Below are 21,585 nucleotides of genomic sequence, written 5' to 3'. Positions count from 1 at the left end.
CAAAGTTCTTTTGGACAGTGCTAGTGTGTATAGGGAGTACCTAAAAGCCCTTACTTGCACTAGGATGAGTGCCAAGCCCTTTGAGGTTAGTGACATAGCTGCCTCAGGTTACATAAGGGAAAACAGGCCTAGAGGCAAACTTCTGTGGCTTGTCAGGTATAGCATTGGAGACGGTGGGTTTTTTTTTTTTGTTACTGGGGATTGAACCCAGGACCCTGTTTGGGGGAGGCAGGTGCTCAACCACTGAGCTACATTCACACCCTGAAGCTGGAGTTTGAACCGGGTTTTAGCTTACTACACAGGGCAGTGGGAACACCCTCACCCTTCTGGGCCTGACTTGGCTGCAGCTCTAAAAGGCTGGGTTTAAGGAAGCCATTCCTGAGACGGACATACTGGGGCCTTGAAGCAGATGCCGGCAGGATGGAATTTAGGGGTAGACCAGGAGGAGGGGCCTCGGGCTGCCTGGTGCCCATGATTTTCCTGAGGGATCCAGAGACCCCTTACTGAAGTTCCCGGCTCAGCACAGCTGGGATACATCTGGAGAGGCTAAAGGAGCACCCCTCCTTACCCGGAACCGAGCCTTGAATAGAAAGCCCCCTTTCTCCCTGCCACCTCTTCAAATACCAGGAATTCCAGCACCCACTGGGAGCCCAGGCCAGGCTGATGACTTTTCTCCAGCTGGGAATATGCAGCCGGGGGCGGCTGGGAATGTGCAGCTGGGGGTAGAGGCGGGGAGGGGCGGCCTGAGCTCTGACCTGGGGAGGCAGCAGTGGAGTCTTGCACCACTGCAGGCTTAGGGCTTCGCCTCAGCCACTGCGGGGCCCCCAGTAGGCGTTCAGTAAGCGAGCCAGCAGCCACCATTGACTGAGCCAGGTATTGTGCTGGTTACTTTATTCAGCTAATTATGAGAGTACCCTGGGGCCCGCGGAGCACCAGGCTGTCAGTCCCCGGCAGGCAGGGAAGCGTGTGCTGTGGAACCCCCAGGAGCAAGAGCAGCACCCGGCGCAGGACAGGCACTCGACGTACCCGGGCACATTCTGGTGCCAGGCTGGAATCGAGTCCCTGCTCCGACGCATCTTAGCACCTGGGCAACTCTGCTTCCGTTTCCTCATCCCTAAAGTGGGGGTTAGAGACCATCCTCACTTCGTGTTGGGAAGATTAAAAGTGAATTAGTTCATATAAAGTGTAAAGCCTGTGGCATACAGTTAGTACTCATTTTAAGTTGTTAAATTCAGATTCCTAGGTCCCTGTCCTAAAGGTTCTGATTCAGTAAATTGAGACTAGATCCTGGAAGCTGTGATTTTAACAAGGGGAGCGAGAGGTTCACACTCATTTACGACTCTGAGCTGAATCTCCACAGTGATCCCACGAGGCAGGTACTATTGTCCTCATTTTACAGATGAGAAAATCAAGGCTTCAAGGTGAAGTCACCCGGTGGGAAGCCAGTATTCAGACCCACCCAGGTTACACCCTTTCAGCCAAGACTTAGGATGCCTTGCAGAATCCCAGGGAAGATTAAACAAGAATGTGCCAAGTATAAGGGGTTAAGTGTTTGATGAAGGAAGTTGATACTGTTATCAACACCAAAGCAGCTACTTGCTATGCTTCTCCCTGCTTGTGCTGCGCTTGGGAGAACCGGACAGTGGGTGGGCACAAGAATGGGATGTGCATGAAGGTGCAGGTATGGAGTGGTTGCCAAAGGAAATCAGAGAATTGGGGCAGACTTTCCAGAGCCCAAACAAGATCTGCCCTGATATCAGCAAGGAACTGTCTGAAGTTTTGTTCCAAGATCAAGAACCCAGTTAAGGAGGTCTGCTTACGGAGATGTTAAAATGGCCAGAGGGACAGAGATGAATATGAAGAGATGGATGGATACATGGAGAGGTCTGGATGGGTGGGATATTGCATTGATGGCGGAATGGAGGCTGGATTGGGAGTGGGCAGGATGGATAGGATAGAGGTGGCTGAATAGACGAGGTGGATGGTGGGTGATGGCTTGGAAGCTCATCAGAGGGAGAGTGGATGAAGAGATGGAAGGACAGCTGGCTGGCTAGTTGTGGAGAAGACTGGTGGGCGAGATACATGGACGCAAGGTTGGACACATCAACTAAGGGAAAGAATTCCTAGGAAGTCTACTTGGAGGGGTCTGAGATAAACCAAACATTTTTGCTATGTCAGACTGCCATTGCTAAGTGTTCTGTCATCCCCCACTGCCTCCAGAACGGCAAATTACAATTTCATAATATTAACAAAATAGTGACATCATCCCCTTCAACATTCCCGCTGAGCATCAAAGTAAGAAGAGCCATTCGCCAAAGCAGATCCCTGGAGTTGAAAGGCTGCAGCAATTTTGAGACCTGCACTCAGCGTCTGGACTTCTGGGTGAGGTTCTGGGGGTCTGTGGCATCTGGTTGAAGTCCTTGCTTTTCCCGAAGCCTGACGTCCTGGCTCACGTGTGGAAAGGGGTATCAGGAGCCCCCTGGGCCCTGCGAGGGACCACAGATTCCTGGGTGGGGGCCAAGAGAGCAGGGTGGCTCAACTTGACCTGGGCCTTGGCTGGCCGCAGCCGCCCACCCCCTCCCACGTGGATGCTGACCGTGGTGGCGTAGCTCAGTCGCCTGGCTGGTGGCGGAGGGGGCTGGGGCTGGGGCTGGGGCGGTGGTGAAGGTGCCCGTGACGTGGGGGCAGAGGAGGACCAGGGCCCCCGGGAGGCCGAGGGGCCCTCTCCCCCAGGCCCCTGCCGCCGGGCCAGGCTCTGGCTGATGTACGAAGCTGCCAGGTATCTCGAGAGGGCAGCTGCGTTAGGGCCCAGGAGCCGACGGGTGGGGAGTGGGGGGCTCTGGGGTGGAGTCAAGTCCAAAGACTCTGGCCTGGCAGTATGAGGGACCAAGTGTCCTCCTGGCTTAGAGAGAACCACGGTGGCCTGGACCAGGGTGGGTGACAGGCCCTGAACGTCCTGAGAGCTTCCCTGCTCAGGCAGAGGTGTGGCAGCCGGAACATGGACGTTTGTGAGCCTTCTCTGCTCCGACGAGGGTGTGAGCTTGGGGACCTGGCTGTCTGTGAGGTTTTGCTGCTTGCGCAGGGCAGCAGCTGGGCCCTGGACATCTGGGGGCCCTCCCTGCTCAGGCAAAGGCGTGAGGGCTTGGACCCGGATGTCGGCAAGGCCTTGTGGCTGGGGCACCTGAGTGTCTGCAAGGTCTTGCGGCACAGGCAGTGGAGTGCCGGCTGGGAGCTGGGGATCCAGGGGACCTCCACCTGCAGGCAAAGGTGTGGCAGCTGGCGCCTGCGTGTCTGAGAGGCTGTGTGGCAAGGACAATGAGGTGTCCGCTGGGAGCTGGTGGCCCAGGTGGCCTCCATGCATAGGCAAAGGATTGATGGCTTGGCCCCAGACAGTGACTGGGCCCTGAACATCCCGGGAACCTTCTGGCTCAGTTAATAGGGTGCTGGCTGGGCTCTGGCCGTCTAGGTGACCTTCTTGCCTGGGCGCAGGAGTGGTGTCTGGAACCAGGACATCAGAAGCCCTTCCCTGCTTGGGCAAAGGTGAGGTGGGCAGAACTCGGACGTCCACGTGGCATCCTTGCTCAGGAGAAAGGGTGGTGGATGGGACCTGTACGTCCAGGAGGCCTCTTAGCACAAGCAAAGGAGTGGAAGCTGGACCCTGGATTCCCAGGTGGTCTTCTTGATCAGGCAAAGTAGTAAGAGCTGAAACCTGGATGTCTGGGGGCCCTTCCTGCTTGGGCAGCGGTGTGCTGGCTGGAACCTGGAGAGCTTGGGGGCCTCCCTGCTCAGGTACAGGGGTAGCAGCTGGAACCTGAAGTCCCAGACGGTCTTGCTCAGGCAAATTTGAGACATTTAGACTCTGACCATCAAGGCAGTCTCCCCGCTTAGACACAGGTGTGGCAGCTTGAACCCGGGCAGCAGGGCTCAGGGAAACAGATTCCTGGGCACAGGTCAGCGGGAAGGCCAGCTCGCACACCAGCACATGTCCGAAGGCAGGCAGGGGCCCTGCAGACAGAGGAAGGAGGACCACGTCAGGACCGCTGCCCCAGCTTGGCCACCGCTGCCCACCACATGCCTCGTCCTCACCTGGCTGGGCCTGCTCGTGGGGCAGGCAGGGGGACAGCTGGGGTTGGGCCAGAACCCGCGGCCGGCGGCGGGGGGCGTTGGCGCACGCCCGTGTCTCAGCCCGCTGCATCTGCTGGATCCGCTCGCTGTAAAGCCGCGCCAGCTCTCGTACCCGGGAGGCTGCCCTCTCTGACCTCGGGGGCCCCGCCTTCCCACTCCCGCTGCCTCCTCCCAGATCTGAATCTTCCAAGATCAGCAGTGGCTCTGGGAAACCTGGCCGGGCCAGCTGCCCCTGCTCCAATGCCCGCCAGGCGCTCCGGATTTCTGAGCAAGAGCGGAATTCCAGCTCGTCCGGGAAACCCTGATCTCGGGTGGCATCCTGGGGCTGGAAATTCGGGAATGATCCTCCTTCTTCATCCTCCTCCTGTCCTGGCCCGCTACCTGAGGGGGGTTCTCCCAGCTTTCCGGAACTGCTTCCAGGGAACAGCTCGGTCCTGGTGGCTAGAGCCTTATCCAGCTCCTGCAGGGGTCCCTGGAGCCAGGAGTCACAGGGAAGGGCAGGAGTTCCGGAAAGACTGGGAATGTCAGGGACACTAGCGATGGTTGGAAGGCAGGGCATTTCAAAAACACTGGAAATGTCAGAGAGACTGGGAAGGCAGGGAATTTTGGGAATTTCAGAAAGGCTGGGAATTTCAGGGAGGCTGGGTACATCAGGAATTTTGGCAAGGCTGGGAATGTCAGGAATTTCAGCCGCACTGGAACTTTCAAGCCCCTCCAAGACATGGAGTGGAGAAGGCCCTCGTTCATCCATCTCCAGCTCTTCCTCTTCCTCCTCCTCTTCTGAAGAGTCCCGGCTGGGCAGGGCTTGGAACGCGAAGGTTTCATTGTCTCCTGGCATCTGGGAATCTCCGGAGAACTCAGGAATGTCATGGGGAGACTTCCGCAGAGGGCACTGGGGAAGAGGCCAAAGTTTCAGGGTGGGTTGGCCTGTCTCTGCCCCAGCCTGGAGCCCCCAGGGCTCCCATGACGAAACCCCAGCTTACCCCTGGGTCCTGGAGGCCTCTCTGGTTCAGCAGTTCCAGGATTTCTTCAGTGATTGAGGTCCCAGAGGGGTCCAGGCTTGGGGGTTCCGTGTCCTCCAGGTCCTCAGAGGGTCCAGAAGCTGGAACTGGCGGCTGAGCCTCCAAGGGGGGGTACAGCTCGCCCTCGCTGCCAGCATGCTGTGGGGAGGGAAAGGGGATGGAGAGCAAGGGCCAGGAGGAACCCCCTTCCCCCCTCAGCCCCCTCCTTTTACAAATGGAAGAACCCAAGCCCCTAGCCCCTAGCCCCCTTCTTACTCTGACCCAAACTTTGGAACTCAAGCCTTTTCCTCCCTCAGCACCGCGACACCAGCCCCTAGGCCTGGCACAGGAGATTTCTTACCTTGAGTCTCGGCTTAGCTGGGAATGCAGAGATGAGAAGAAGAGTTAGTGAGATACAGGAACAAGAGCTATTCCTCGTAACTGCGAGTTGCCCCAATCACCCCCTTTCCCTGGCACCTGGGGCAGGTTAGAGAGACTGACAGGGACAGGCCGGGGTGGGCTGGGGCAGTCACTGACCGTTCTGTGAAAACATGACATAAGGGTCCTTCGCTGGCTCTGGGGGGGGAGGACACAGTGATGTCAGGGGCCCAGATCCCACCACCCCAATCCCTGGCTCACTTTCTGGATGGGTGCTCACCAGACTGTCTGCGGCCTCGGCGAGTCCTGGACAGTCCTGGGGATGGAGCTGTGGGTCGGGAGCAGGAGTCAGGAGCCCGTTAGGAGCCCAGCTCCAGGGCCTGGGGCCTCGGGGCCGTCCTCTCACTTACCTGTATTCCTTCGGCCTGGGGTGAAACTTCTGGCATCTCGAGGTTGGGGAGATCCGAGCGGGGGTGTCCGGGGCTCTGGGATGGGCTTACTCTTGGGAGCACCTGTGTGAGAGTTGTGGGGCTGAGAGTACACTTTTTCCTGGAAGTACTTCCTCTCCATCCACATCCTGCCAGACCCAAGCCTCACCGCCCCCAACTCACAGTGCAGGCTGTTTTCCAGGAGAACTTGTTTTGCCTGAAAGAGACGGGGATGGGGACTGAAGGAACCGGGTCTCTGAGCACCCAGAGGCCTCGCAGCCCCCTCCACGGGGGCTGTCAACCCGCTAGGCATGGCGATTAATCCTCGCCACAACCCTGTGAGGTAGGTTCTGTCCACTTGTAATTCGCCCAGGCGAGGAAACTGAGGCCCAGGGAGGTTAAGTACTTGCTCCAGGTCACACGGCAGGGATCCGGCAGGGCTGGGGCTCTGAGCGGGCAGCCCCCCCTCCACCTTAGCTCTCGGGTCGTTCGGGGGACTCCCTGCATGCAGAGGGCCTCCCGCTGTGGCGGCCTACCTTGGCGGGGATGGAGGCAGGGTGGTTCTCAAAGAAGAGGCGCTGGAGACAGTGAATCCACAGCCTCTTCTCTTCCTGGTTCTTGGCCTGGGCGAGGGGCGCCAGGCGTGAGGCCCAGGGGCTGGGGAAGTCCTGCCCGCCCGCCCTGCCCTGCGCTCACCTGCAGCAGGTGCCTGTGCTTGGGAATGGTCAAATCGGACACCTTGAAGCCGAGAGGGTCACGAGGGCTCTCGCTCACGCTCAGGTTGCAGCACTGGACGCGGGGGCAGACAGTGGCAGGCTCAGGGCCCCTGGTGGCCTTAGTGATGTAGCCCTGTAGGTGGCTCTGGACCCCTTCCCCCAAGAACTTGTGTGGTGGAACCCTCCACCTGGACCACAAAGCTGTGCTCCCTGTAGCTCTATGGGGGGGCCCCTTCTCCCCCCTGCGCCGTGAAGATGCCCCATCGTGGGCAAATCCAGGGTGCCCAGGCCTTACGCCTTTATCACCGCTGCGCCCTGCGGCCCTGTCCCTCCCTCCATGCCCCCCCTTCAGGTATCCAGGCACCTGCCCACAGACCGTCCCTTCTAAGCCCATTCTAGCCCCACGCCCTCCTGCAAACTCACGAAGATGTGCCCCTTGTAGGTGTATTCCGGCCCCCGGCGCTTGGCCACGAGCAGCATCCGAGAGAACAGGAAGAGCAGCCGCTCGCCCCCGCGCAGCCGGGGACCGCCGCCCCCGCCGCCCCGGAAGGCGCCCTCCAGCACCAGCTCCCCGAAAGCGCTGAGCTCCGGCCCCGTCCAGCCGCTCAAGCGCCGCTGCACTTCCTGCCGGGAACCCGCAGGTGACGGGGCACATGGAGGCACAGGGTGGGTGGCACACGCCAAGGTGGGGTTAGCGACAGCCCGCCCTGAGGCCACCTCGGAAGCACCAGCCCCCCACCCCTGCCCCAGGCCTTCTTGTCCTCCCCCCCCCATCCAGCTGGCTCCAGACCACCGTGGGGCCACCTGGAGGCGCGCGGCGTGCTCCTGCTTGCGCTTCATGTCGTTGATGTACCAGGCCACCGCTGTCATGGACACGATGGCTTCCTCCCACCACCTCGCGGCCCCCGGCCCCTGGACCTTCGGCCCAGTGCTTGCCTAGCTCCTGCCGGGCAGCCACCGTGTACACAGGAGAGGAATGAAAGGAGGAGGAGAGGGATGGGAGAAAGAGAAACATAAAGGTAGGAGAGAGATGCAGAGAAGCGAAAAGACACAAATGCAGAGACAGAACATGGGATCAGCTGCGATTAGTCTCTACCCTGCCAAGCACTGGCCCAGTTGCTAGGGACCAGATGCCTTCCAGGTGCGCAGTGAGGTGCATTCAGGGGGTGCTTCCCAGGCACCCACCAGAAGCACCATCATGTGGTCAACGGGACTGGACCCCCACCCAGCCCCCCAGGGGCTGACCTGCAGCAACAAGTGGTACTTGAGGATGCGCTGAACAGGTTTCAGCAGGAAGCTCTGCAGGGGCAGCGAGTGGTGAAGCTGGGCCTGGCGCTCCTGCAGCCACAGGGCCGCTGGCGGAGACAGCGACAGCTCCCGCAGCAGGGCCAAGGAACTGAGGGCACAGCACAGGGCAAGAGTGGCTGGCAGTTGGGGCAGGCAGGCGGGGAGGGGCCAGGGCATGGCTAGGGTTCAGGGGCGGCGGCGGCTGGCAGGGGTCAGGGGCAGGCTAAGGAGAGATCAGGCACTGTCGAGGGCAGGGTTGGAGCTGGGTGGGGTGGGGGTGGGGGAGGCTGGCTGGCATATCAGCTGGTGGGCACGGCCTGGGGGCCCAGCAGGGGCCCCTTGCCCCTCACCTCGGGTAGTTCATGCAGTACAGCGTGTAGATGTCAAAATCCTCACTCTGTGGGTGACATGGGAGTCAGGGAGACCCCAGGCCCTGCTCCCTATGAGCCCCCTTAGCCTGGCCCAGGCCTGCTTCTCCCACCAGGACCCACCCGGATTGAGAGACCCCTCCCCTTTGACTCACCCTCTGCACGAAGCACTCGGCAATGCCCCCCGCACTGCTGCTGCCTTCCAGGTCCTCCAGGAGCTCGCTGTGGGGGAGACAGGAGGAGTGAGGGGCGCCCAATGGTCGGCGGGGGCTGGGGGCTCAGTGGGGGCCAGGAGCTCTCCTTGGGGTGTCATGTCTAGAGGGAGGGGCCTCTGATCACTACAAGGACACCTCATTTCTCAGGCCTGGGACCCTGCCACCATCCTCACAGCTGGCTGGAGCCCGGGGGTGCCAGGTCATGACCCCTGGGACTGAGCGCTTCCACACAACAAGACTCTTTGAATACGACAGCTGGGAAAGGCCCAGGCAAGCTAGGGTCATGTCCTCTGGCCCCACATGGGTCCTTGCTCGATCCCAATCCCAGACCTATCATCGTCCAAAGACTCGTCCTGCTGCTTGGACCCTGGCCAACACCTGGACCTCACCCAGCTGCTCAAACCCCCCCACCCCAGGTCCTCACTTCCCACCAGGACCCCTGCCCACTGCCACAGCACCCCAAGGACCAGTTGGGACAGAACATAGGCCCCTGCCCGCCACCAGGCACCCCTGGCCACTCCATGCACCCCTGACCTGCTGAACTCGTAGATGTCCTCGACGTTGGCGAAGAGCGTGCCCACCTGCTCCGTGGTCAGCCCCAGCGCCCTGCCGTCCAGCAGGGGGCCCAGGTAGTCCTGTGGGAGGACTGGGGTCACGGGGGCCGAGGGCTGGCCTGGGTCTCCCTCCCGTGCCTGCACCTCACCTCCACGATGCTGCGGAGGTCCCGGACGTAGGCCCGCTCGGTCTCCACGATCTCGCGGGCCACCCGCTCCAGCCGCGAGGGTTTCGCTGAGCCCACTGTCCCCACAGGCGACAGATGCAGGCGGATGGGGGGCCCTGGTGGGGGCTCCGGCCGGGAGGCTGAGCAGGCTGGGGTGGGCCCCGGGGCCGGCTCCCCCTCGGAGCCCACCGTGCTCAGGGATGTGGAGCTTCCAGAACCTCGGGGGGAAGCCATGGAGGCGGCGGCAGGGGCGGCTGGGGTGGAGAACAGGCCGGGGCTTTCCCCACTTCTCACCTCCCACGGCCCCGGTTCACTCAGCCCCCACAATCACCCCCACTCGGCGAATGTCTTTCCCACTTGCTCCCTCCTCCCCTTCCCTGCCTTAGTCCAGTCCTGTCATTGTCATGGTCGTCTTGTCATCGTCTTCTCCCACAGAGGTCCCTGACCGGTCACCTCCCTGGGCTTCCTGCCCTGTTCCCTCTACTTCACCTCCATACACCAGCCAGGGAGATCTTTATTAAGTCATCCACCTGAGCCTGTCACTTCCTCCATGCCCTGAGTCCAAACTCCACAGAGCTCTCGAGCCTGCTGGCCTCCCATGGTCACATGGCTTCTTACATTCCAGACTCCGGACCTTCAGTTCACAGGCTTTCTCTCAACTCGGCCTCTGCACACACCCTTCCTTGCCTTTGCCCAGCTCTTCCCTTCCGTTCCTCAGTTGCCCCTGCGCTGTCCCCTCGGCAGCCCTGACCACATTGCCCTGGCTTGCCCCTCTGGACTCTCCCTGGAGCCCTGGGCGGGCAGGGTTGGGGCTGTCTTGGTCACCCCCACAGAGCCACAGAGGGGCCTTGCATGAAGGGGGGAGTGTCCCCCCAGGCTCTGGCCTCCTTGCCCACTCACCTGCCCGAGTCTCGCACACAGCTGAACAGTCACACGCTTCACCTCTGTGGCCACACCCAGGGCTCAGGCTGGGTCTGGACAGGTTCAGTCCACGGGCTCCCTCAGGCATGGCTGAGTGTGCTCAGGGCAGTGGCCTGCACAAAGACCCCTTTCTTGGGCATGGAGACCCCATGGGCCTCGGCACCACGCTCACCTCAGAGACGGGGGGCTGGGGCTTAGGAGTGGAGGTCTAAATCCAGGGTCGGGCCCCTGAGCGTAACTGAGAGGAAGACACCGGCAAAGTGACGGAGAGGGGCCAAGGAGAGAGCGAGCTGAGGAGATGGAAAGGGTGAGACAAAGAAAGAGTGGAAGGGAGCTCAAGAGTCGCGGAAGCGCCGGGAGGCGGGAGGTCCAGGGGCCCTGGGAACGTCTGGGCTCCGGCTGGAGCGGAGAGCGAGGGGCAGGGCTGGGAAAAGCCGTGGGCGGGAGGCCGCGGGTCCCAGGGGAGGGCGGAGGAGGCTGGGGGACCGGATGCCAGGGTCCTGCAGACGGCGCCCTCCCCCGCCAGGGCTGTGCCGGGCGGCTGGCCCCGAGCCCTGGCGCCCCCCGGCCGCCGCCGCCCCCCGCCCGCGGCTCGCCCCCCGCCGGCACGCCCCCTCATTGTTCCGCGGCCGCGGCGCCGCCCCCTCCCCTGCCGCCCGGGCCCTCGCCTCCCCCCTCACCTCCCCGAGCCGCCGGCGCCCGCCGCCGGGGGCGGCTCCCAGTCAGCCCCGACGCCGGCCCCGCGCGCCCGCGCCGAGCGCGACCGGGACCCTCGGGGCTCCGCGACTCAGGGGCGCCAACTTCGGGCTCCAGGAAGCGTGCTCCGCGGTGTCGCGCCGAGTCCGAATCTCTTGGTCCTCTAAGCGGGGGACGCTGGGAGCCTCGATCCCTGAGTCTCAGATGGGGGCGCTGGGGACCCGCCTTCCCGGGTCTTCCTTAGCCTTCCTAACTACCGTGCGGGGGAGTCCACCCAACTCCCGGGTCCCCTGGAAGTGGACGCTGCCGCACGCAGGCCGGATCCCGAGCTCTTCCAAGCCGGGGGCCTTGGGCCCGGATTTCGGGGAGCCCCTGGAGGAATCTGCGTCCTGGCTCCCGAGGTCTCGGCCTCAAGGGTCCGGCGGGGCTGATGTCCCGGACTCCCGGCTCATCCAGGAGGGGGCGCCGGGGGCCTGGCTATCTGGGGTCCTCTACCCTGCGCGCGGGGCCTGGGCTTCGGGGTCTCTCGGGATGCCGCGCGGATTCTGGAGGCCGGGGTCCGCGGCACCGGGACCCTGAGACCCGGGGAGGGGTGGGCCGGGACGCCTGCGGCGGCGGCAGCGCCACATCAGGAGCGGGGGAGTCCGGCTGCAGCCGGGGGCGGGGGGCGGCCGCCCGGGGCTTCTCCCTCGCTGGGGCTCATATCCTGTTCCCGCCCGCGGGGGGATGGGCCGCCTTCCGGCCGCGCGCCAGCAAAGGGTTAAGACCCTCCCGGGTCCTGAATATTCACGAGGAGGGGAGTCCCAGGCAGGCGACGCCTCCACATTCCAGGCTTCTCGCGCACTTTTCCCTTTTACAGCAAGGGCCCGCGAAGCGTGAGAATCCGGAACTGGTTACGCACGTTCTCCTATTGGTCAAGTAAAGTTCTTCTATTTGCATATGGGATTTAGGGCGGGGCTGCCCGGCGAAGTCATGTGGTTCAAAACAACTGAAGGGTGCCACGTCAGAAGGGTGCGGCCGGAGCTCCAGTGGCGCAATCGGTTAGCGCGCGGTACTTATATGACAGTGCGGGCGGAGCGATGCCGAGGTTGTGAGTTCGATCCTCACCTGGAGCACTTTTAGTTTTCCTTCTCAGGTTTTTAAAAACTTTTACCATCGACCGCAATATCCACATTACTTAGAAAAATGAACACTTCAATATTTGGAATTTTTAGAGTCGCGAGACTCGAACTCTGGCAAGGTTCGGTTGAGGAGGGAGGAGTTATCTTCATTACGAGAAGGTGTTGTTTCCATTTTGGCCGCCAGGGGGTGGTATCGCCTAGATGATCGTGGCATCTAATGGGGCTTCAAGAATCTTTTGAAGCTACTGTAGGCTGTGGGTCTTTGGCAAGTTGTGTGTAGTGTCTTTCCCTCTCCGTTTCTATATCTATTTGTTTTAGTAAACAAATACTGAGCACAAACTATGTGCCTAGATCTGTTCTAGGAGTGGGGGGTACAGCAGTGAACAAGACAAACACCCTGCCCTGAGAGCTTGACATTCTAGTGGGAGGGGGGGGGGAGGCAGACATTAATAAACATAGCAACCAAGTATATTTGGTATGTTAAGTGATGATAAATTTCATGGAAAAAGTACAGCAGGGTGAGGGGACTGGGGGATTCGGAAGTGGGGTGTGGGTTGCAATATTAAACAGGGTTGATAGGGATGGTGGCACTGAGAAAGTGACATTCGAACAAGACCTGAGGGAGGTGTGGGGCTATCTGGGAAGAGGGAAGAGCCAGCGTAACCTCGGCAGAATGACTAAGGTGGGGTAGGAGATGAGATCAGGGAGGTGATGGGAGCCAAGGCGCGTGCTCCGCGGCGAGGACTTAGGACTTTGTTTTGTCTGTGATCTGACTCAGGTATTAACACACTCCCTTTGTTTGCTGGGGAGGGGGGGGGGGGCTGGGGCAAGACTGAGGGCAGAAGAGGGAGCAAGGAGACCTAGGGAAGTTCCGAGGGTGACGGGAAGTAGACGACAGACAGGACCAGGGTGGAGAGCTAGTGGGGAAGGCGGGCGGGGGGCGGATCAGACACGATTGCTGTCAGGTGGGGTGTGGCTTTGAAGGAGAAGGGGGAACTTGCAGGTGTTCGGCCTGTGCACTGGTAGCTGGTGGGATGTGGCCATCTTCTTAGAGTGTGTGTGTGTGTATGTGTGTGTGAGTGGCTTGGGGTTAGGAGAAACCACAGTGGCTGCTTCTTATTCTTTGAGTGTGGGGGTCTCTTTTCGGGAAAGTGTCCTTACATGTCTTGCTGTCTCCCCAAGGTCTTTGGGTTTCAGTCCGTCCCTCCCATCCCGACGCTCTTCCTTCTGGGCAACTGGGGCCTGAGCCCTTTTCCACCCCGGGGGCAGTTTCCTTGAAGAGGAGGCCAAAAGGCCAGGGCCTGCCAGTGGGCAAGGGAAGAGAGACGAGGAGGAGGGGAGGAAAGAGGGGCGGGGACAAAGGGGACGAGAAAAGCAATAGAAGGGCAGGAGAGGGAGAGGAGAGGGAGGAGGGCACCGGCTGGGGGAGGAGGGCAGAGGGGTGGGAGGAGGAGGGGCAGTGAGAAGGCAGGGCAGGAGTGGGAAGGGAGAGGAGCCGGGGGGCTGGGGCAGGGGGAGGAGCGGGACGGGGGGGGAGGTGGGAAGGTCGGCCGCGAAGGCCAGGGAGGGGAGGGGAGAGGGGGGACAGGGAAGGGGAGCAGGGACTGGAGCAGCGGGAGGGGGAGGCGGGGGCTGGCAGGGACGGCCGAGGGGAGGCGGAGCCGGGGGCGGCCCGGGGCGGGGCGGGCGCTGACGCGGGGCCGCTTCCGCCGCCCGCGGGGGCGCCCCGGGCTCTTGCCTTGTTTGGTCCGAGCCCGCGCCGCGCGCAGCCCCGCCCGCCGAGAGCCGGCCCCGCGGCGGCCGCCAGGGGGCTCGCGGAAATGGAAAACCGTGGTGCGGGAGGGCCAGGATCCCGGCATCCTGGACTTCTGGAGACCCGCCGGCCTAGGAGTCTGGGAGTCGAGGTCCTGGGATCCCGGAGAGCCAGCACTCGGCGTTTCTAAGTCTCCAAGAGTTTAATCTGAGCTTCCAAAATGTTGAGATCCTCGACTCCTGAGGCTTGAAAGTGGCCTCCCCCGGTTCCGAAAGCGTCGGAATTCGCTACTCGGGCCCAGCGACTCCCCGTCCCGGCCCCCCGGGCCCCCGCTTCCGGGTGACGCCCCCGCCCCTCCCCGGCGCCGCCGCCCGCGCTGGGCTCGGCTCCGGCACATTCCGTCCTCCCCGCCGCGCCCGCCCCGGCCCCGGCCCCGGGGGCTGAGACCTCCGCCCCGCCCACGCTCGCTCGCCAGCCGGGCCACAGACGCGCCCCGAGCGCCCGCACCCCGGGAACCGGCTCCCCGGCTTCCAGCGGGGTGACCTCACCTGGGCCCGCCCTCTCAGGTGAGCCGCCGAGCCCGGTGACATCACTTCCTGCCAGGTAAGCGCCGCGGGGCTCTCAGGCTCCGGAAGAGTTCAGAGCTATCGGTGGACTCTACGCCACAACAGAAGAAAGGTCGAAGCGCCATCCCCACCGCCCTCACTCCCTGTAGACGGCGGAAAAGCCAGGATTCCAGTTTACACGCCGATTCCTTTTATTTAAAAACTCCAAAAAACGCAAAAATAGACTTTTTTGGTAACAATATATATTACTTGATATAGTATACTTATAACAATAATTATTCCGTTTCCAATATTACAAAAAGGAAAAAAAATTACAAGGGAAGCAGACGACCCAATATATATAAATACTATAAAATCTATTAGAATAAATAAAGTCGTCATAAATAAAGAGCCCATTGGCTTGGGGAGGGGACAGAGGTTTGGCAACGGCTTTGGCTACTTTGTTTTCTCGGAGGATATGAGCACCAGGATTCCCCTTCCAGGGAGGCTCCAGTCACCCCCAGGTGCTGGAACCTCAAGTCTAGGAAAAATGAGAAGGGGATAATGGGGGCCTATTAGTCACAGCACTTATGATTCCAGGAGACATGATCAGGGCCCGGGAAAGCAGGCCTCACTGTCCCCCTAAACTTGCTACATTTTGCTTTGAAGGACCCCAAAAACACCCCATCCCCAACACCAGAAACGCTGTTAAGGCTTACACACTGGGGACCAGCCCCAGTATGGGGTCAGGGAAGTGGCTTAATGCATTTTGGAAAGTGGGAAGGGGGCTGCTTGATTACGTAAGGGGGCTCCCGGGTCCCCACAGCCCCCCAGGCCCATATGGAGCCCACAACAGGGAAGAAATGGCCCCCCTTTGAGATCCAGCTGATCTGTACTCAGCCGACACTTGTCACTCTGAAACGGAGATGTGATTGAAGATGGGGAGTCGGCGGGGGACGGCAGCCTGGGGTGGCCCAAAAACCCCCGCCTCGAAGACGGGGGAGTCGGAGCCCCCCAGGCTGCTGCCGCTGCTGGCGTATTCATCAGGGTCAGAGCCCAGGGAGTGTGCAGAGGGGCTCCGAGCCAGGCCGCCCACGGGCCCCCAGAGGCTGTTGCTGGGAGTGGCCCTCCGGCAGGAGGGGCAACAGGCCACGGTGGGGTCCCTTCGGGGGACCGGGGTCCCAGGAGCAGCAGAGAAGGCAGAGGGTGAGAGCGGAAGGTCCCCGGGGGGTGGCGGTGGGGAGCTGGAGGGCGAGAAGGAGCAGGAGGACAGGGATGGGCCTGCCAGGCCTGCTGGTGGTGGCGAGGCACGGCGACCGGAGGGCAGGCCGGAGAAGCTGATGCTCTGGCGCAGTGTGTGTGGGTGGCCGGGGGTGGCCAGGTCCTCGCTGGGGTTGTGGATGAAGTGACAGCGCGAGCCATAGGGGCAGCGGCCCTGGAGGTAGAACTTGTGGCAGAGTTCTGTCTTGTACTTGGGATGGCGACTGGCCTGGCGTAGCTCCCCCAGGCCGTGGGCAAACTGGCACTTAGCCCCGTAGCGGCAGCGCCCGCTCTCAGAGAAGGTCCGACACAGCTCAGTCTTGTAGCGGGATGAAGTGGCCGGGGTCGCAGGAGGTGAGGTGGGTGAAGGTGACAGTTCAGGGCACGGGCGGGGAGCCAGAGGTGCAAAGCCTGGGGGTGGGGGGACCCAGCCACAGGCGCGGCCCTCCACCAGGCTGGTGGAGCGGCTGGGCAGGCGGGGGGCGACCTCAGCAGCGCTGGAATCCGATGAGCTCAGGCTCCAGGGTCCTGAAGAGGCCCAGCCCAGGCTGGACTCCGGGCCTCCGCGGGCAGATGGCAGCTCAGGGCTCAGCGACAGAAGGCTCTGCCCGGAAGGGAGGGGGGAAGGTTAAGACACCGAAAATGCAGGGTAACGCCCTGCCCCAGCTGCAGGGCACCTCAAGAGCCTGCCAGCCCGGTTTGTGGGCTCCAGGCCTGCGCACCAACTGCCCGCAGAAACCCTTGGATCCGAACTCCAGCTATACCGATTTGGAGACTCTGTGTTTATGTGAAGCCTTCTCCGGGGACTAGGAGTCCGGGTTCCCCAGTCCTGGATAGAGCCCGGCTGGATCGAGACGGGGCCCCAAAGTCAGGGGACACCGCTGCCCCCAATTTTGAGCCTCTGGGCTTCCCCGGATCTGGTCCACAAATCCGGGTTCTCCAGTTTCACAACTGGAAAATCTGGGCAAAGTAAACTTAGAGGAGTCCAGAGCTCTTTGATTCTGGAGTTCCCAGAGACCTCCCCTAGTCAGGGAGTGGGAGAACATAAGTTCACTTCTCGCCCCCCCCCCCTCAGCCCCTGAAACGCCTCCCCGCAAACCGCACCCTCAGCAACTCCGAGCAGTAAGCCAGGTGTGGGGGCCACTTCCGCCCCCAGACGGCCCTAGCCTGAGAAGAGGCCTCCAACTTTCCATCTCCAGGGGCCACTCCTCCCCTATTTGGGCCGAGCCCCGGGAAGGAGTCCCGGGAGAAAGACCCGGGGTTCCATTTTCGCCTCCAGGGAACCTCGCGGGTCTGCGAAGGGAGGCGGGCACTCCCGGCTGGAGCTGGCAGCCTGGCGAGCCCGGGTCGAGGAGGAGGCCGGGCGGGCGGCGGGCGGGGGCTCACCTCGTAGAGGGCGGTAAGGTCCATGGCGGCGCGAGCGGCCGGTCGGCTGCAGGATCCGCGGGACTGGGAGCGCCGGATTCGCGAGCTGCGGCGGGGCCTGCGAGCCGGCATCTTATAGGGGCAGGGGGCGTGGCGTGGCGCCGGCGGGGCGGGGGCAGGGGCGGGGCCTGCAGGGGCGCTTCCCGGACGCGCGCCCCCCGCGCCCGGGCCCGCCCAGGGCCAGTCCCCTTCCACCCTACCCCCAGCCGGGACGCCAGCCCAGTGTTCAGGGCTCCAGGGGCGGTTGTCCAGGGGAGAGGCCGAGAGGCCGCGTGTGTGAGAGACAGACGGTCAGACACGGTTCGGGAGACACACGGAGAGGGGGAGAGATAAGAGAAACGGAGAGACATGGAGGGAGGGACACACAGGAAGAGCCATACCTGGAGAGGGAGAGGCTGGGTAAAGAGGGGAGCGGAGGAGACCGAGGCGGAGAACCAAGCCATGAGAGAGACAGTCCCAGGGAGACACAGATTCAGAGCGAGAAGCAGAACCGAGAGGGTCACACAGGGAAACAAAAAGAGGGAGTAAAACAGGGGAACAGACCCCACAGAAGGACAGAAACTGGGACGGGGGTGGGGTGGGGCAAACGCAGAGGGGAGACCAACAGGCCTGGAGAGGACTCGCACCCCAGCAGTCCAGATCCGAAGACCTGGGGGGCTGGGTGTTTGGCACAGTCGGGGGTGCGCGGCGAGGCTGGGCCTCTGCAGCGCCTCAGCTTCACGCAGACAGTGGCGCTTCTCGCCTGCCTCTGGGCTGGGCACTGTCCAAAGCGCTTCACATCTTCAGTCACCACCACGACTCAAGGAGGTATTATTATGCCCACTTTACACACGAGAAGTTAAATTACTCACCTGGTTCCCCAGCCAGTAAACGGCAGTGGCCTAAGACTAGGGCCTTACATGATGTTAAGGGGTTTGCCCTCTGAGAAAACGCTGAAGAGTGGAAGGGGGTGGATCTTTCTTTCGTGACGGTGGAGGGCTGCCTTGATTGAAAGCTGCTTGAGTTGGAAGAAATGGGTCGCCCCCAACTGAAGGTGGGCTATGTGTGCCTCAGTGAAAACTCATTTTAAGATGTGGAGAGAAAACTTATTTTTTAAGGGGCTGACGGTAAAGGGGGGTGCCCTGAGCGAAAATGTGGGGGTATTTAAGGGGCTGACAGTAAGGGGGCTGCCCTGAGCGAAAATGTGGGCGTAGAAGTCCTTGCCACCGAGCCCGGTGGTGCTGGTGGAAAGTTCAGTCTTCGACTGCGGGCGCGGAGTGAGGCGGGGACACGCGGCCAGGCTTCACGCAGACTCGCCTCCTCGGAGCACCGGGGGAATCCCTGCGCGGCGCCTCCTGCGAGGGGCTGTGGGGCCTTCCCCGGCCGGTCCCGTGAGCAGGGCGGCCGCGGGCGACTCTGGCACGGTTGCGGCCTCCCGCTGCCCGTGACTCACCCGCGAGGGGCGGGGGGAGGGGGCTTCCTGGAAGCCGTGACGGGGAGGCTCGGCCCGGACGCCCGGGTTCTTCTCCCGTAACCATGGCTCCTGTCCACCGTAAACAGAGCGTCCAGGGCGCGGGGAGAGTGGGGCGGGGGTGCCCGGGACCCGCCTCCCGACCCGGCTCTGTAAGGCGGGAACACGGGGGTGGCGGCCCCCTGGGGTCCCCCGAGCCCGGCTCCGGCCGCGATCCTGGAGGAGGGATTCCAGTTTCGATTCCTGGGAGACAGGGCGCATTTCCCACCCTTGAGTCAGGTTGACCCCCTCCCCCTCCCCCATCTGCTGAGTCATCGGCCCCAAAGCCGGGACGCTGGGATCGGGCCACTCTCCAGGAGGCTGGAGGGGGCGCTTTGCGCGCGGGCGGGCCGACCCCCCCCCCCCGAAAAAAAAAACCCCACTGACGTATGGGCCTGAGTCCGGGCCTCAGCCCCTCCTTGCTCAGATCCAGGGGTCCGGGTCTCCACGCCACCTCCCCGCTCTGGCCCAGCCCCCTCTTCCGCCCGGCCCTCCAGCCCCGGCCCCCGGCCCCCGGCCCGCTCCTCAGTCTACGCGGGAGCCCCGGCCTCAGCTCCCCCCACTCTCAGACCAGAGTCCCGGCTCCCACGCCCGCCTCCCTCCAGCCTGGAGCGGGACTCCCATCCCCCTCCCATCCCCGCCCCGGAGGCCTCGGGCGTCCCCGCCCCTGAGGAAGTTCAGGGCAGGACTCGTCCCCGCGCCTCACGTAGCCAGCGGGAAAATCCGCGGCCCTAGCAGCGGCCGGGAATCCCCTCAGGAATGATGTTGGGGAAGGGGATGGCCGGGGTCCCCCGTCGGGGCGCGGGGGACAGGTCCCGGGGGAGGGGGGAGGGGGGAAAGGGCGGAAACCAGAGAGGCTAAAAATACTGCGAACACTTCCGGCTAGGGGGTGGGGAACGGAGCGCAGTTTCCAGAAAAACAAGCGAGGACGGGAAACGCGGGGGTGTGAGAGCCGGGCCGGCTTGCGGCCCTTGGGTCTGGGCCGTGCGTGCGCCTGGCGTGACTGACTGCGTGGGGCCCGGGTGTGACCGAGGTGGGGCAGGCGGTGTGCAGTTGCGAGGGAGGTGTGGGCCAACTGTGTGTGTGTGTGTACGACGTTGTGTGCGTGGTGTGTGCAGTGCAGGTGCCGAGGTGTGTGCCTTGGCATGACGGGGGGTGTGAGTTCTGCTGTGCCTGGGTATACAATTGGGGAACGAGCGCGCCCATTTGGTGAGTGAGCTGCGTGTATACAGGCCTGCGTGAGGTGACTGTGTGTAAAGTATGCCTAGGCCATGTGTTCTCTGTCACACCTGTGTAGCTCTTTATCACTCTGGGGTTTGGAGTGACTAAGTGTATGTGTGTTACCTCCTTGAAGACGCCTGGGTGAGAGTATAACTGTATGTGTCCTCTGGTGCCACCGGAGGGGTCCTCAGCCTTGTACAGCTCTGTGCATGCCATATAGGGACCCAGGCTGTGAGAGTGTAACTAAGTGTGTGAGTAAACGCAAACTTTTAAACCGAGTGTGTGTTAGCATGTGTGTACAGCTGTGGTTGTGTACAAGCCCTGTAGCTCAGTGTATTTGTGTAACCCTCAGGTGTGTGAATAGCATTCACAAGTATCTGTGTCCTCCTCTGCAGGTGTGTGCAGTTGTGTGTGCGTGAGGGTACGGTAGGCCAGTCTGGGTGCAGTTCCTCTGTGGCCCAGTCACAAGGCAGTGAAACTGGTGAACTTTGGTTCCTGACGTCTACAGCGCGCGTGATGGGGAGGGCGGCTGGCGTGCCCCTCTCCATGTTGCGGTCCATGTCTGCCTCTGCGGGCACAGCAGATGCACACACCCACACCCCAGAAGCTGGGGGCAGCGTCTGTGCCTGGCCTTATCTGTCCCCAGCGACTCTGCCGCTGGTAGTATTGGGCTGAGGTAGGAGTGAGTCAGGCTGTGATGGGCAAAGTCTGAGATGGGGTGAGAGATAGCGGGTTAGGTGGTGGTTAGAGGGTTATTTGTGTTCACAGAGGATTATTTGTGTGTGCTCACGTTGTTGGGTTTTTCCCTTGGGCAGTTTGTTTGTGGGAATGTCACTGGGACAGGGTCCCTGGGAGCACCATGGTTGTCCTCTGCTGGGGGCAGGGGATGTCGTGTGTGCCTGTGTACCCCCACTGTCTAATTTGCCCGAAGCACGGTGGTGTGTCTGATGTACCCTCCCTTCTTAAAGTGTGTGGTTTCTCACCAGGCTGTACAACAGTCTCCCTCTGAGGCTAATAACCTAGTAAGTGCCAAGTCTCCACCAAGGGCCTCCATGATCTGCCTTGACTTCCTCTCCTATGCCTGTCCTCTCACCGAGGCCCAGGCCTCAATGTTCTCTAACGACACCAGCACAACTTGCTGTCCCTCTCTCTCTCCTTAGTGCGCTGGCCTCTGAGGTTCACATGGCTTATTTCCAGTCCTTTTTCAAGTTTTTGCTCCAATATCACCTTCTTACTAAAGCTTTTCTTGATCTCCTTCAAGGATTTAAAAAATAATACCCTAATCTACTTTACAAGAAAATGTGTAACATCTATTTACAGACCAACGAATACCTGTGAAATTCTACCCAACCTAAGCTCTCAAACTTTTTCAATAGTGACATAATTTTCCATATCCAAAGTCTGGCATTTCTTGTTATATTTATTCCCAAGTACCAAATGTTTTTGCTATTATAAATTTCTCTCCTCTTCTGATCTCACATCTTTATTTTTCTCCTTGGAACTTCTATCTGGTATACTGTTTTACTTAAATGATGTTTATTTTCTCTCATCAGAATATCAGCTCCAGGAGGGCAGGGGTCTTTGTTTCACTGTACACGGCCTGACCATACTGGATACACAATAAATGTTTGTTGCGTGACCATAGTTTCCTGGGCAGATCTCCCACAGTGCATGCAGTTGATGAACTGGGCACCATTACACCCCCATGTGTTCTGGCCATCTTCCCTCATCTGTGTGTGCAGTTGCAGTGTAGACTCTAGCCTGTAGTCCAGCTGTACCTGTTTTATGTATGCCAGTGGGTCTACACATCTCCACCTACATGTAGTATGTGCCTCCAGGGGTAGAATTTGGGTGGGCTCTTCTGGGTAAAGGGTTAGTGCGTTTTTTATCACACAGGGTAGCTGATCCAATGTTA

At 61.3% G+C, this 21,585-nt stretch overlaps 2 protein-coding genes and 1 non-coding gene across 3 annotated transcripts; 1 reads left to right on the top strand and 2 right to left on the bottom strand.

Moving 5' to 3' along the window:
- Nucleotides 1-860: 860 nt before the first annotated feature.
- On the bottom strand, nt 861-11,708 carry PLEKHG2 (pleckstrin homology and RhoGEF domain containing G2). Its single transcript, XM_004481449.5, is given in 20 exon segments — nt 861-4,005; nt 4,087-5,017; nt 5,109-5,285; nt 5,488-5,504; nt 5,664-5,702; nt 5,785-5,832; nt 5,915-6,016; nt 6,116-6,149; nt 6,469-6,555; nt 6,629-6,721; nt 7,072-7,272; nt 7,453-7,536; nt 7,538-7,591; nt 7,894-8,044; nt 8,286-8,332; nt 8,459-8,525; nt 9,053-9,153; nt 9,222-9,493; nt 10,140-10,273; nt 10,841-11,708. Coding segments are annotated over 19 exon segments (4,170 nt in total). The 5' UTR covers nt 10,249-10,273; nt 10,841-11,708; the 3' UTR covers nt 861-2,449.
- Nucleotides 11,709-11,878: 170 nt separating this feature from the next.
- On the top strand, nt 11,879-11,971 carry TRNAI-UAU (transfer RNA isoleucine (anticodon UAU)). The gene is given in 2 exon segments: nt 11,879-11,916; nt 11,936-11,971. It is a non-coding gene; the product is annotated as a tRNA-Ile (tRNA).
- A 2,498-nt stretch (nt 11,972-14,469) lies between these two features.
- On the bottom strand, nt 14,470-17,047 carry ZFP36 (ZFP36 ring finger protein). Its single transcript, XM_004481465.3, has 2 exons — nt 16,922-17,047; nt 14,470-16,139 (listed from the first exon to the last, which is right to left on the bottom strand). The coding sequence occupies exons 1-2, from the start codon at nt 17,030-17,032 to the stop codon at nt 15,186-15,188; spliced, it is 1,065 nt and encodes a 354-aa protein (XP_004481522.3). The 5' UTR covers nt 17,033-17,047; the 3' UTR covers nt 14,470-15,185.
- Nucleotides 17,048-21,585: the final 4,538 nt, after the last annotated feature.

This window comes from Dasypus novemcinctus, chromosome 18 (genome assembly GCF_030445035.2).
Source record: "Dasypus novemcinctus isolate mDasNov1 chromosome 18, mDasNov1.1.hap2, whole genome shotgun sequence".
NCBI classification, from domain to species: domain Eukaryota; kingdom Metazoa; phylum Chordata; class Mammalia; order Cingulata; family Dasypodidae; genus Dasypus; species Dasypus novemcinctus.
The sequence above is the reverse complement of the archived record's forward strand: the minus strand, read 5'-3'. Positions and strand labels throughout refer to the sequence as shown.

Excerpts from the sequence above, each read along its gene's own strand:
- ZFP36 (XM_004481465.3), bottom strand. The coding sequence starts at position 17,032 with ATGCCGGCTCGCAGGCCCCGCCGCAGCTCGCGAATCCGGCGCTCCCAG. Across the intron at positions 16,140-16,921 it reads ACCTTACCGCCCTCTACGAG|AGCCTTCTGTCGCTGAGCCC; the intron begins GTGAGCCCCCGC and ends CCTTCCGGGCAG.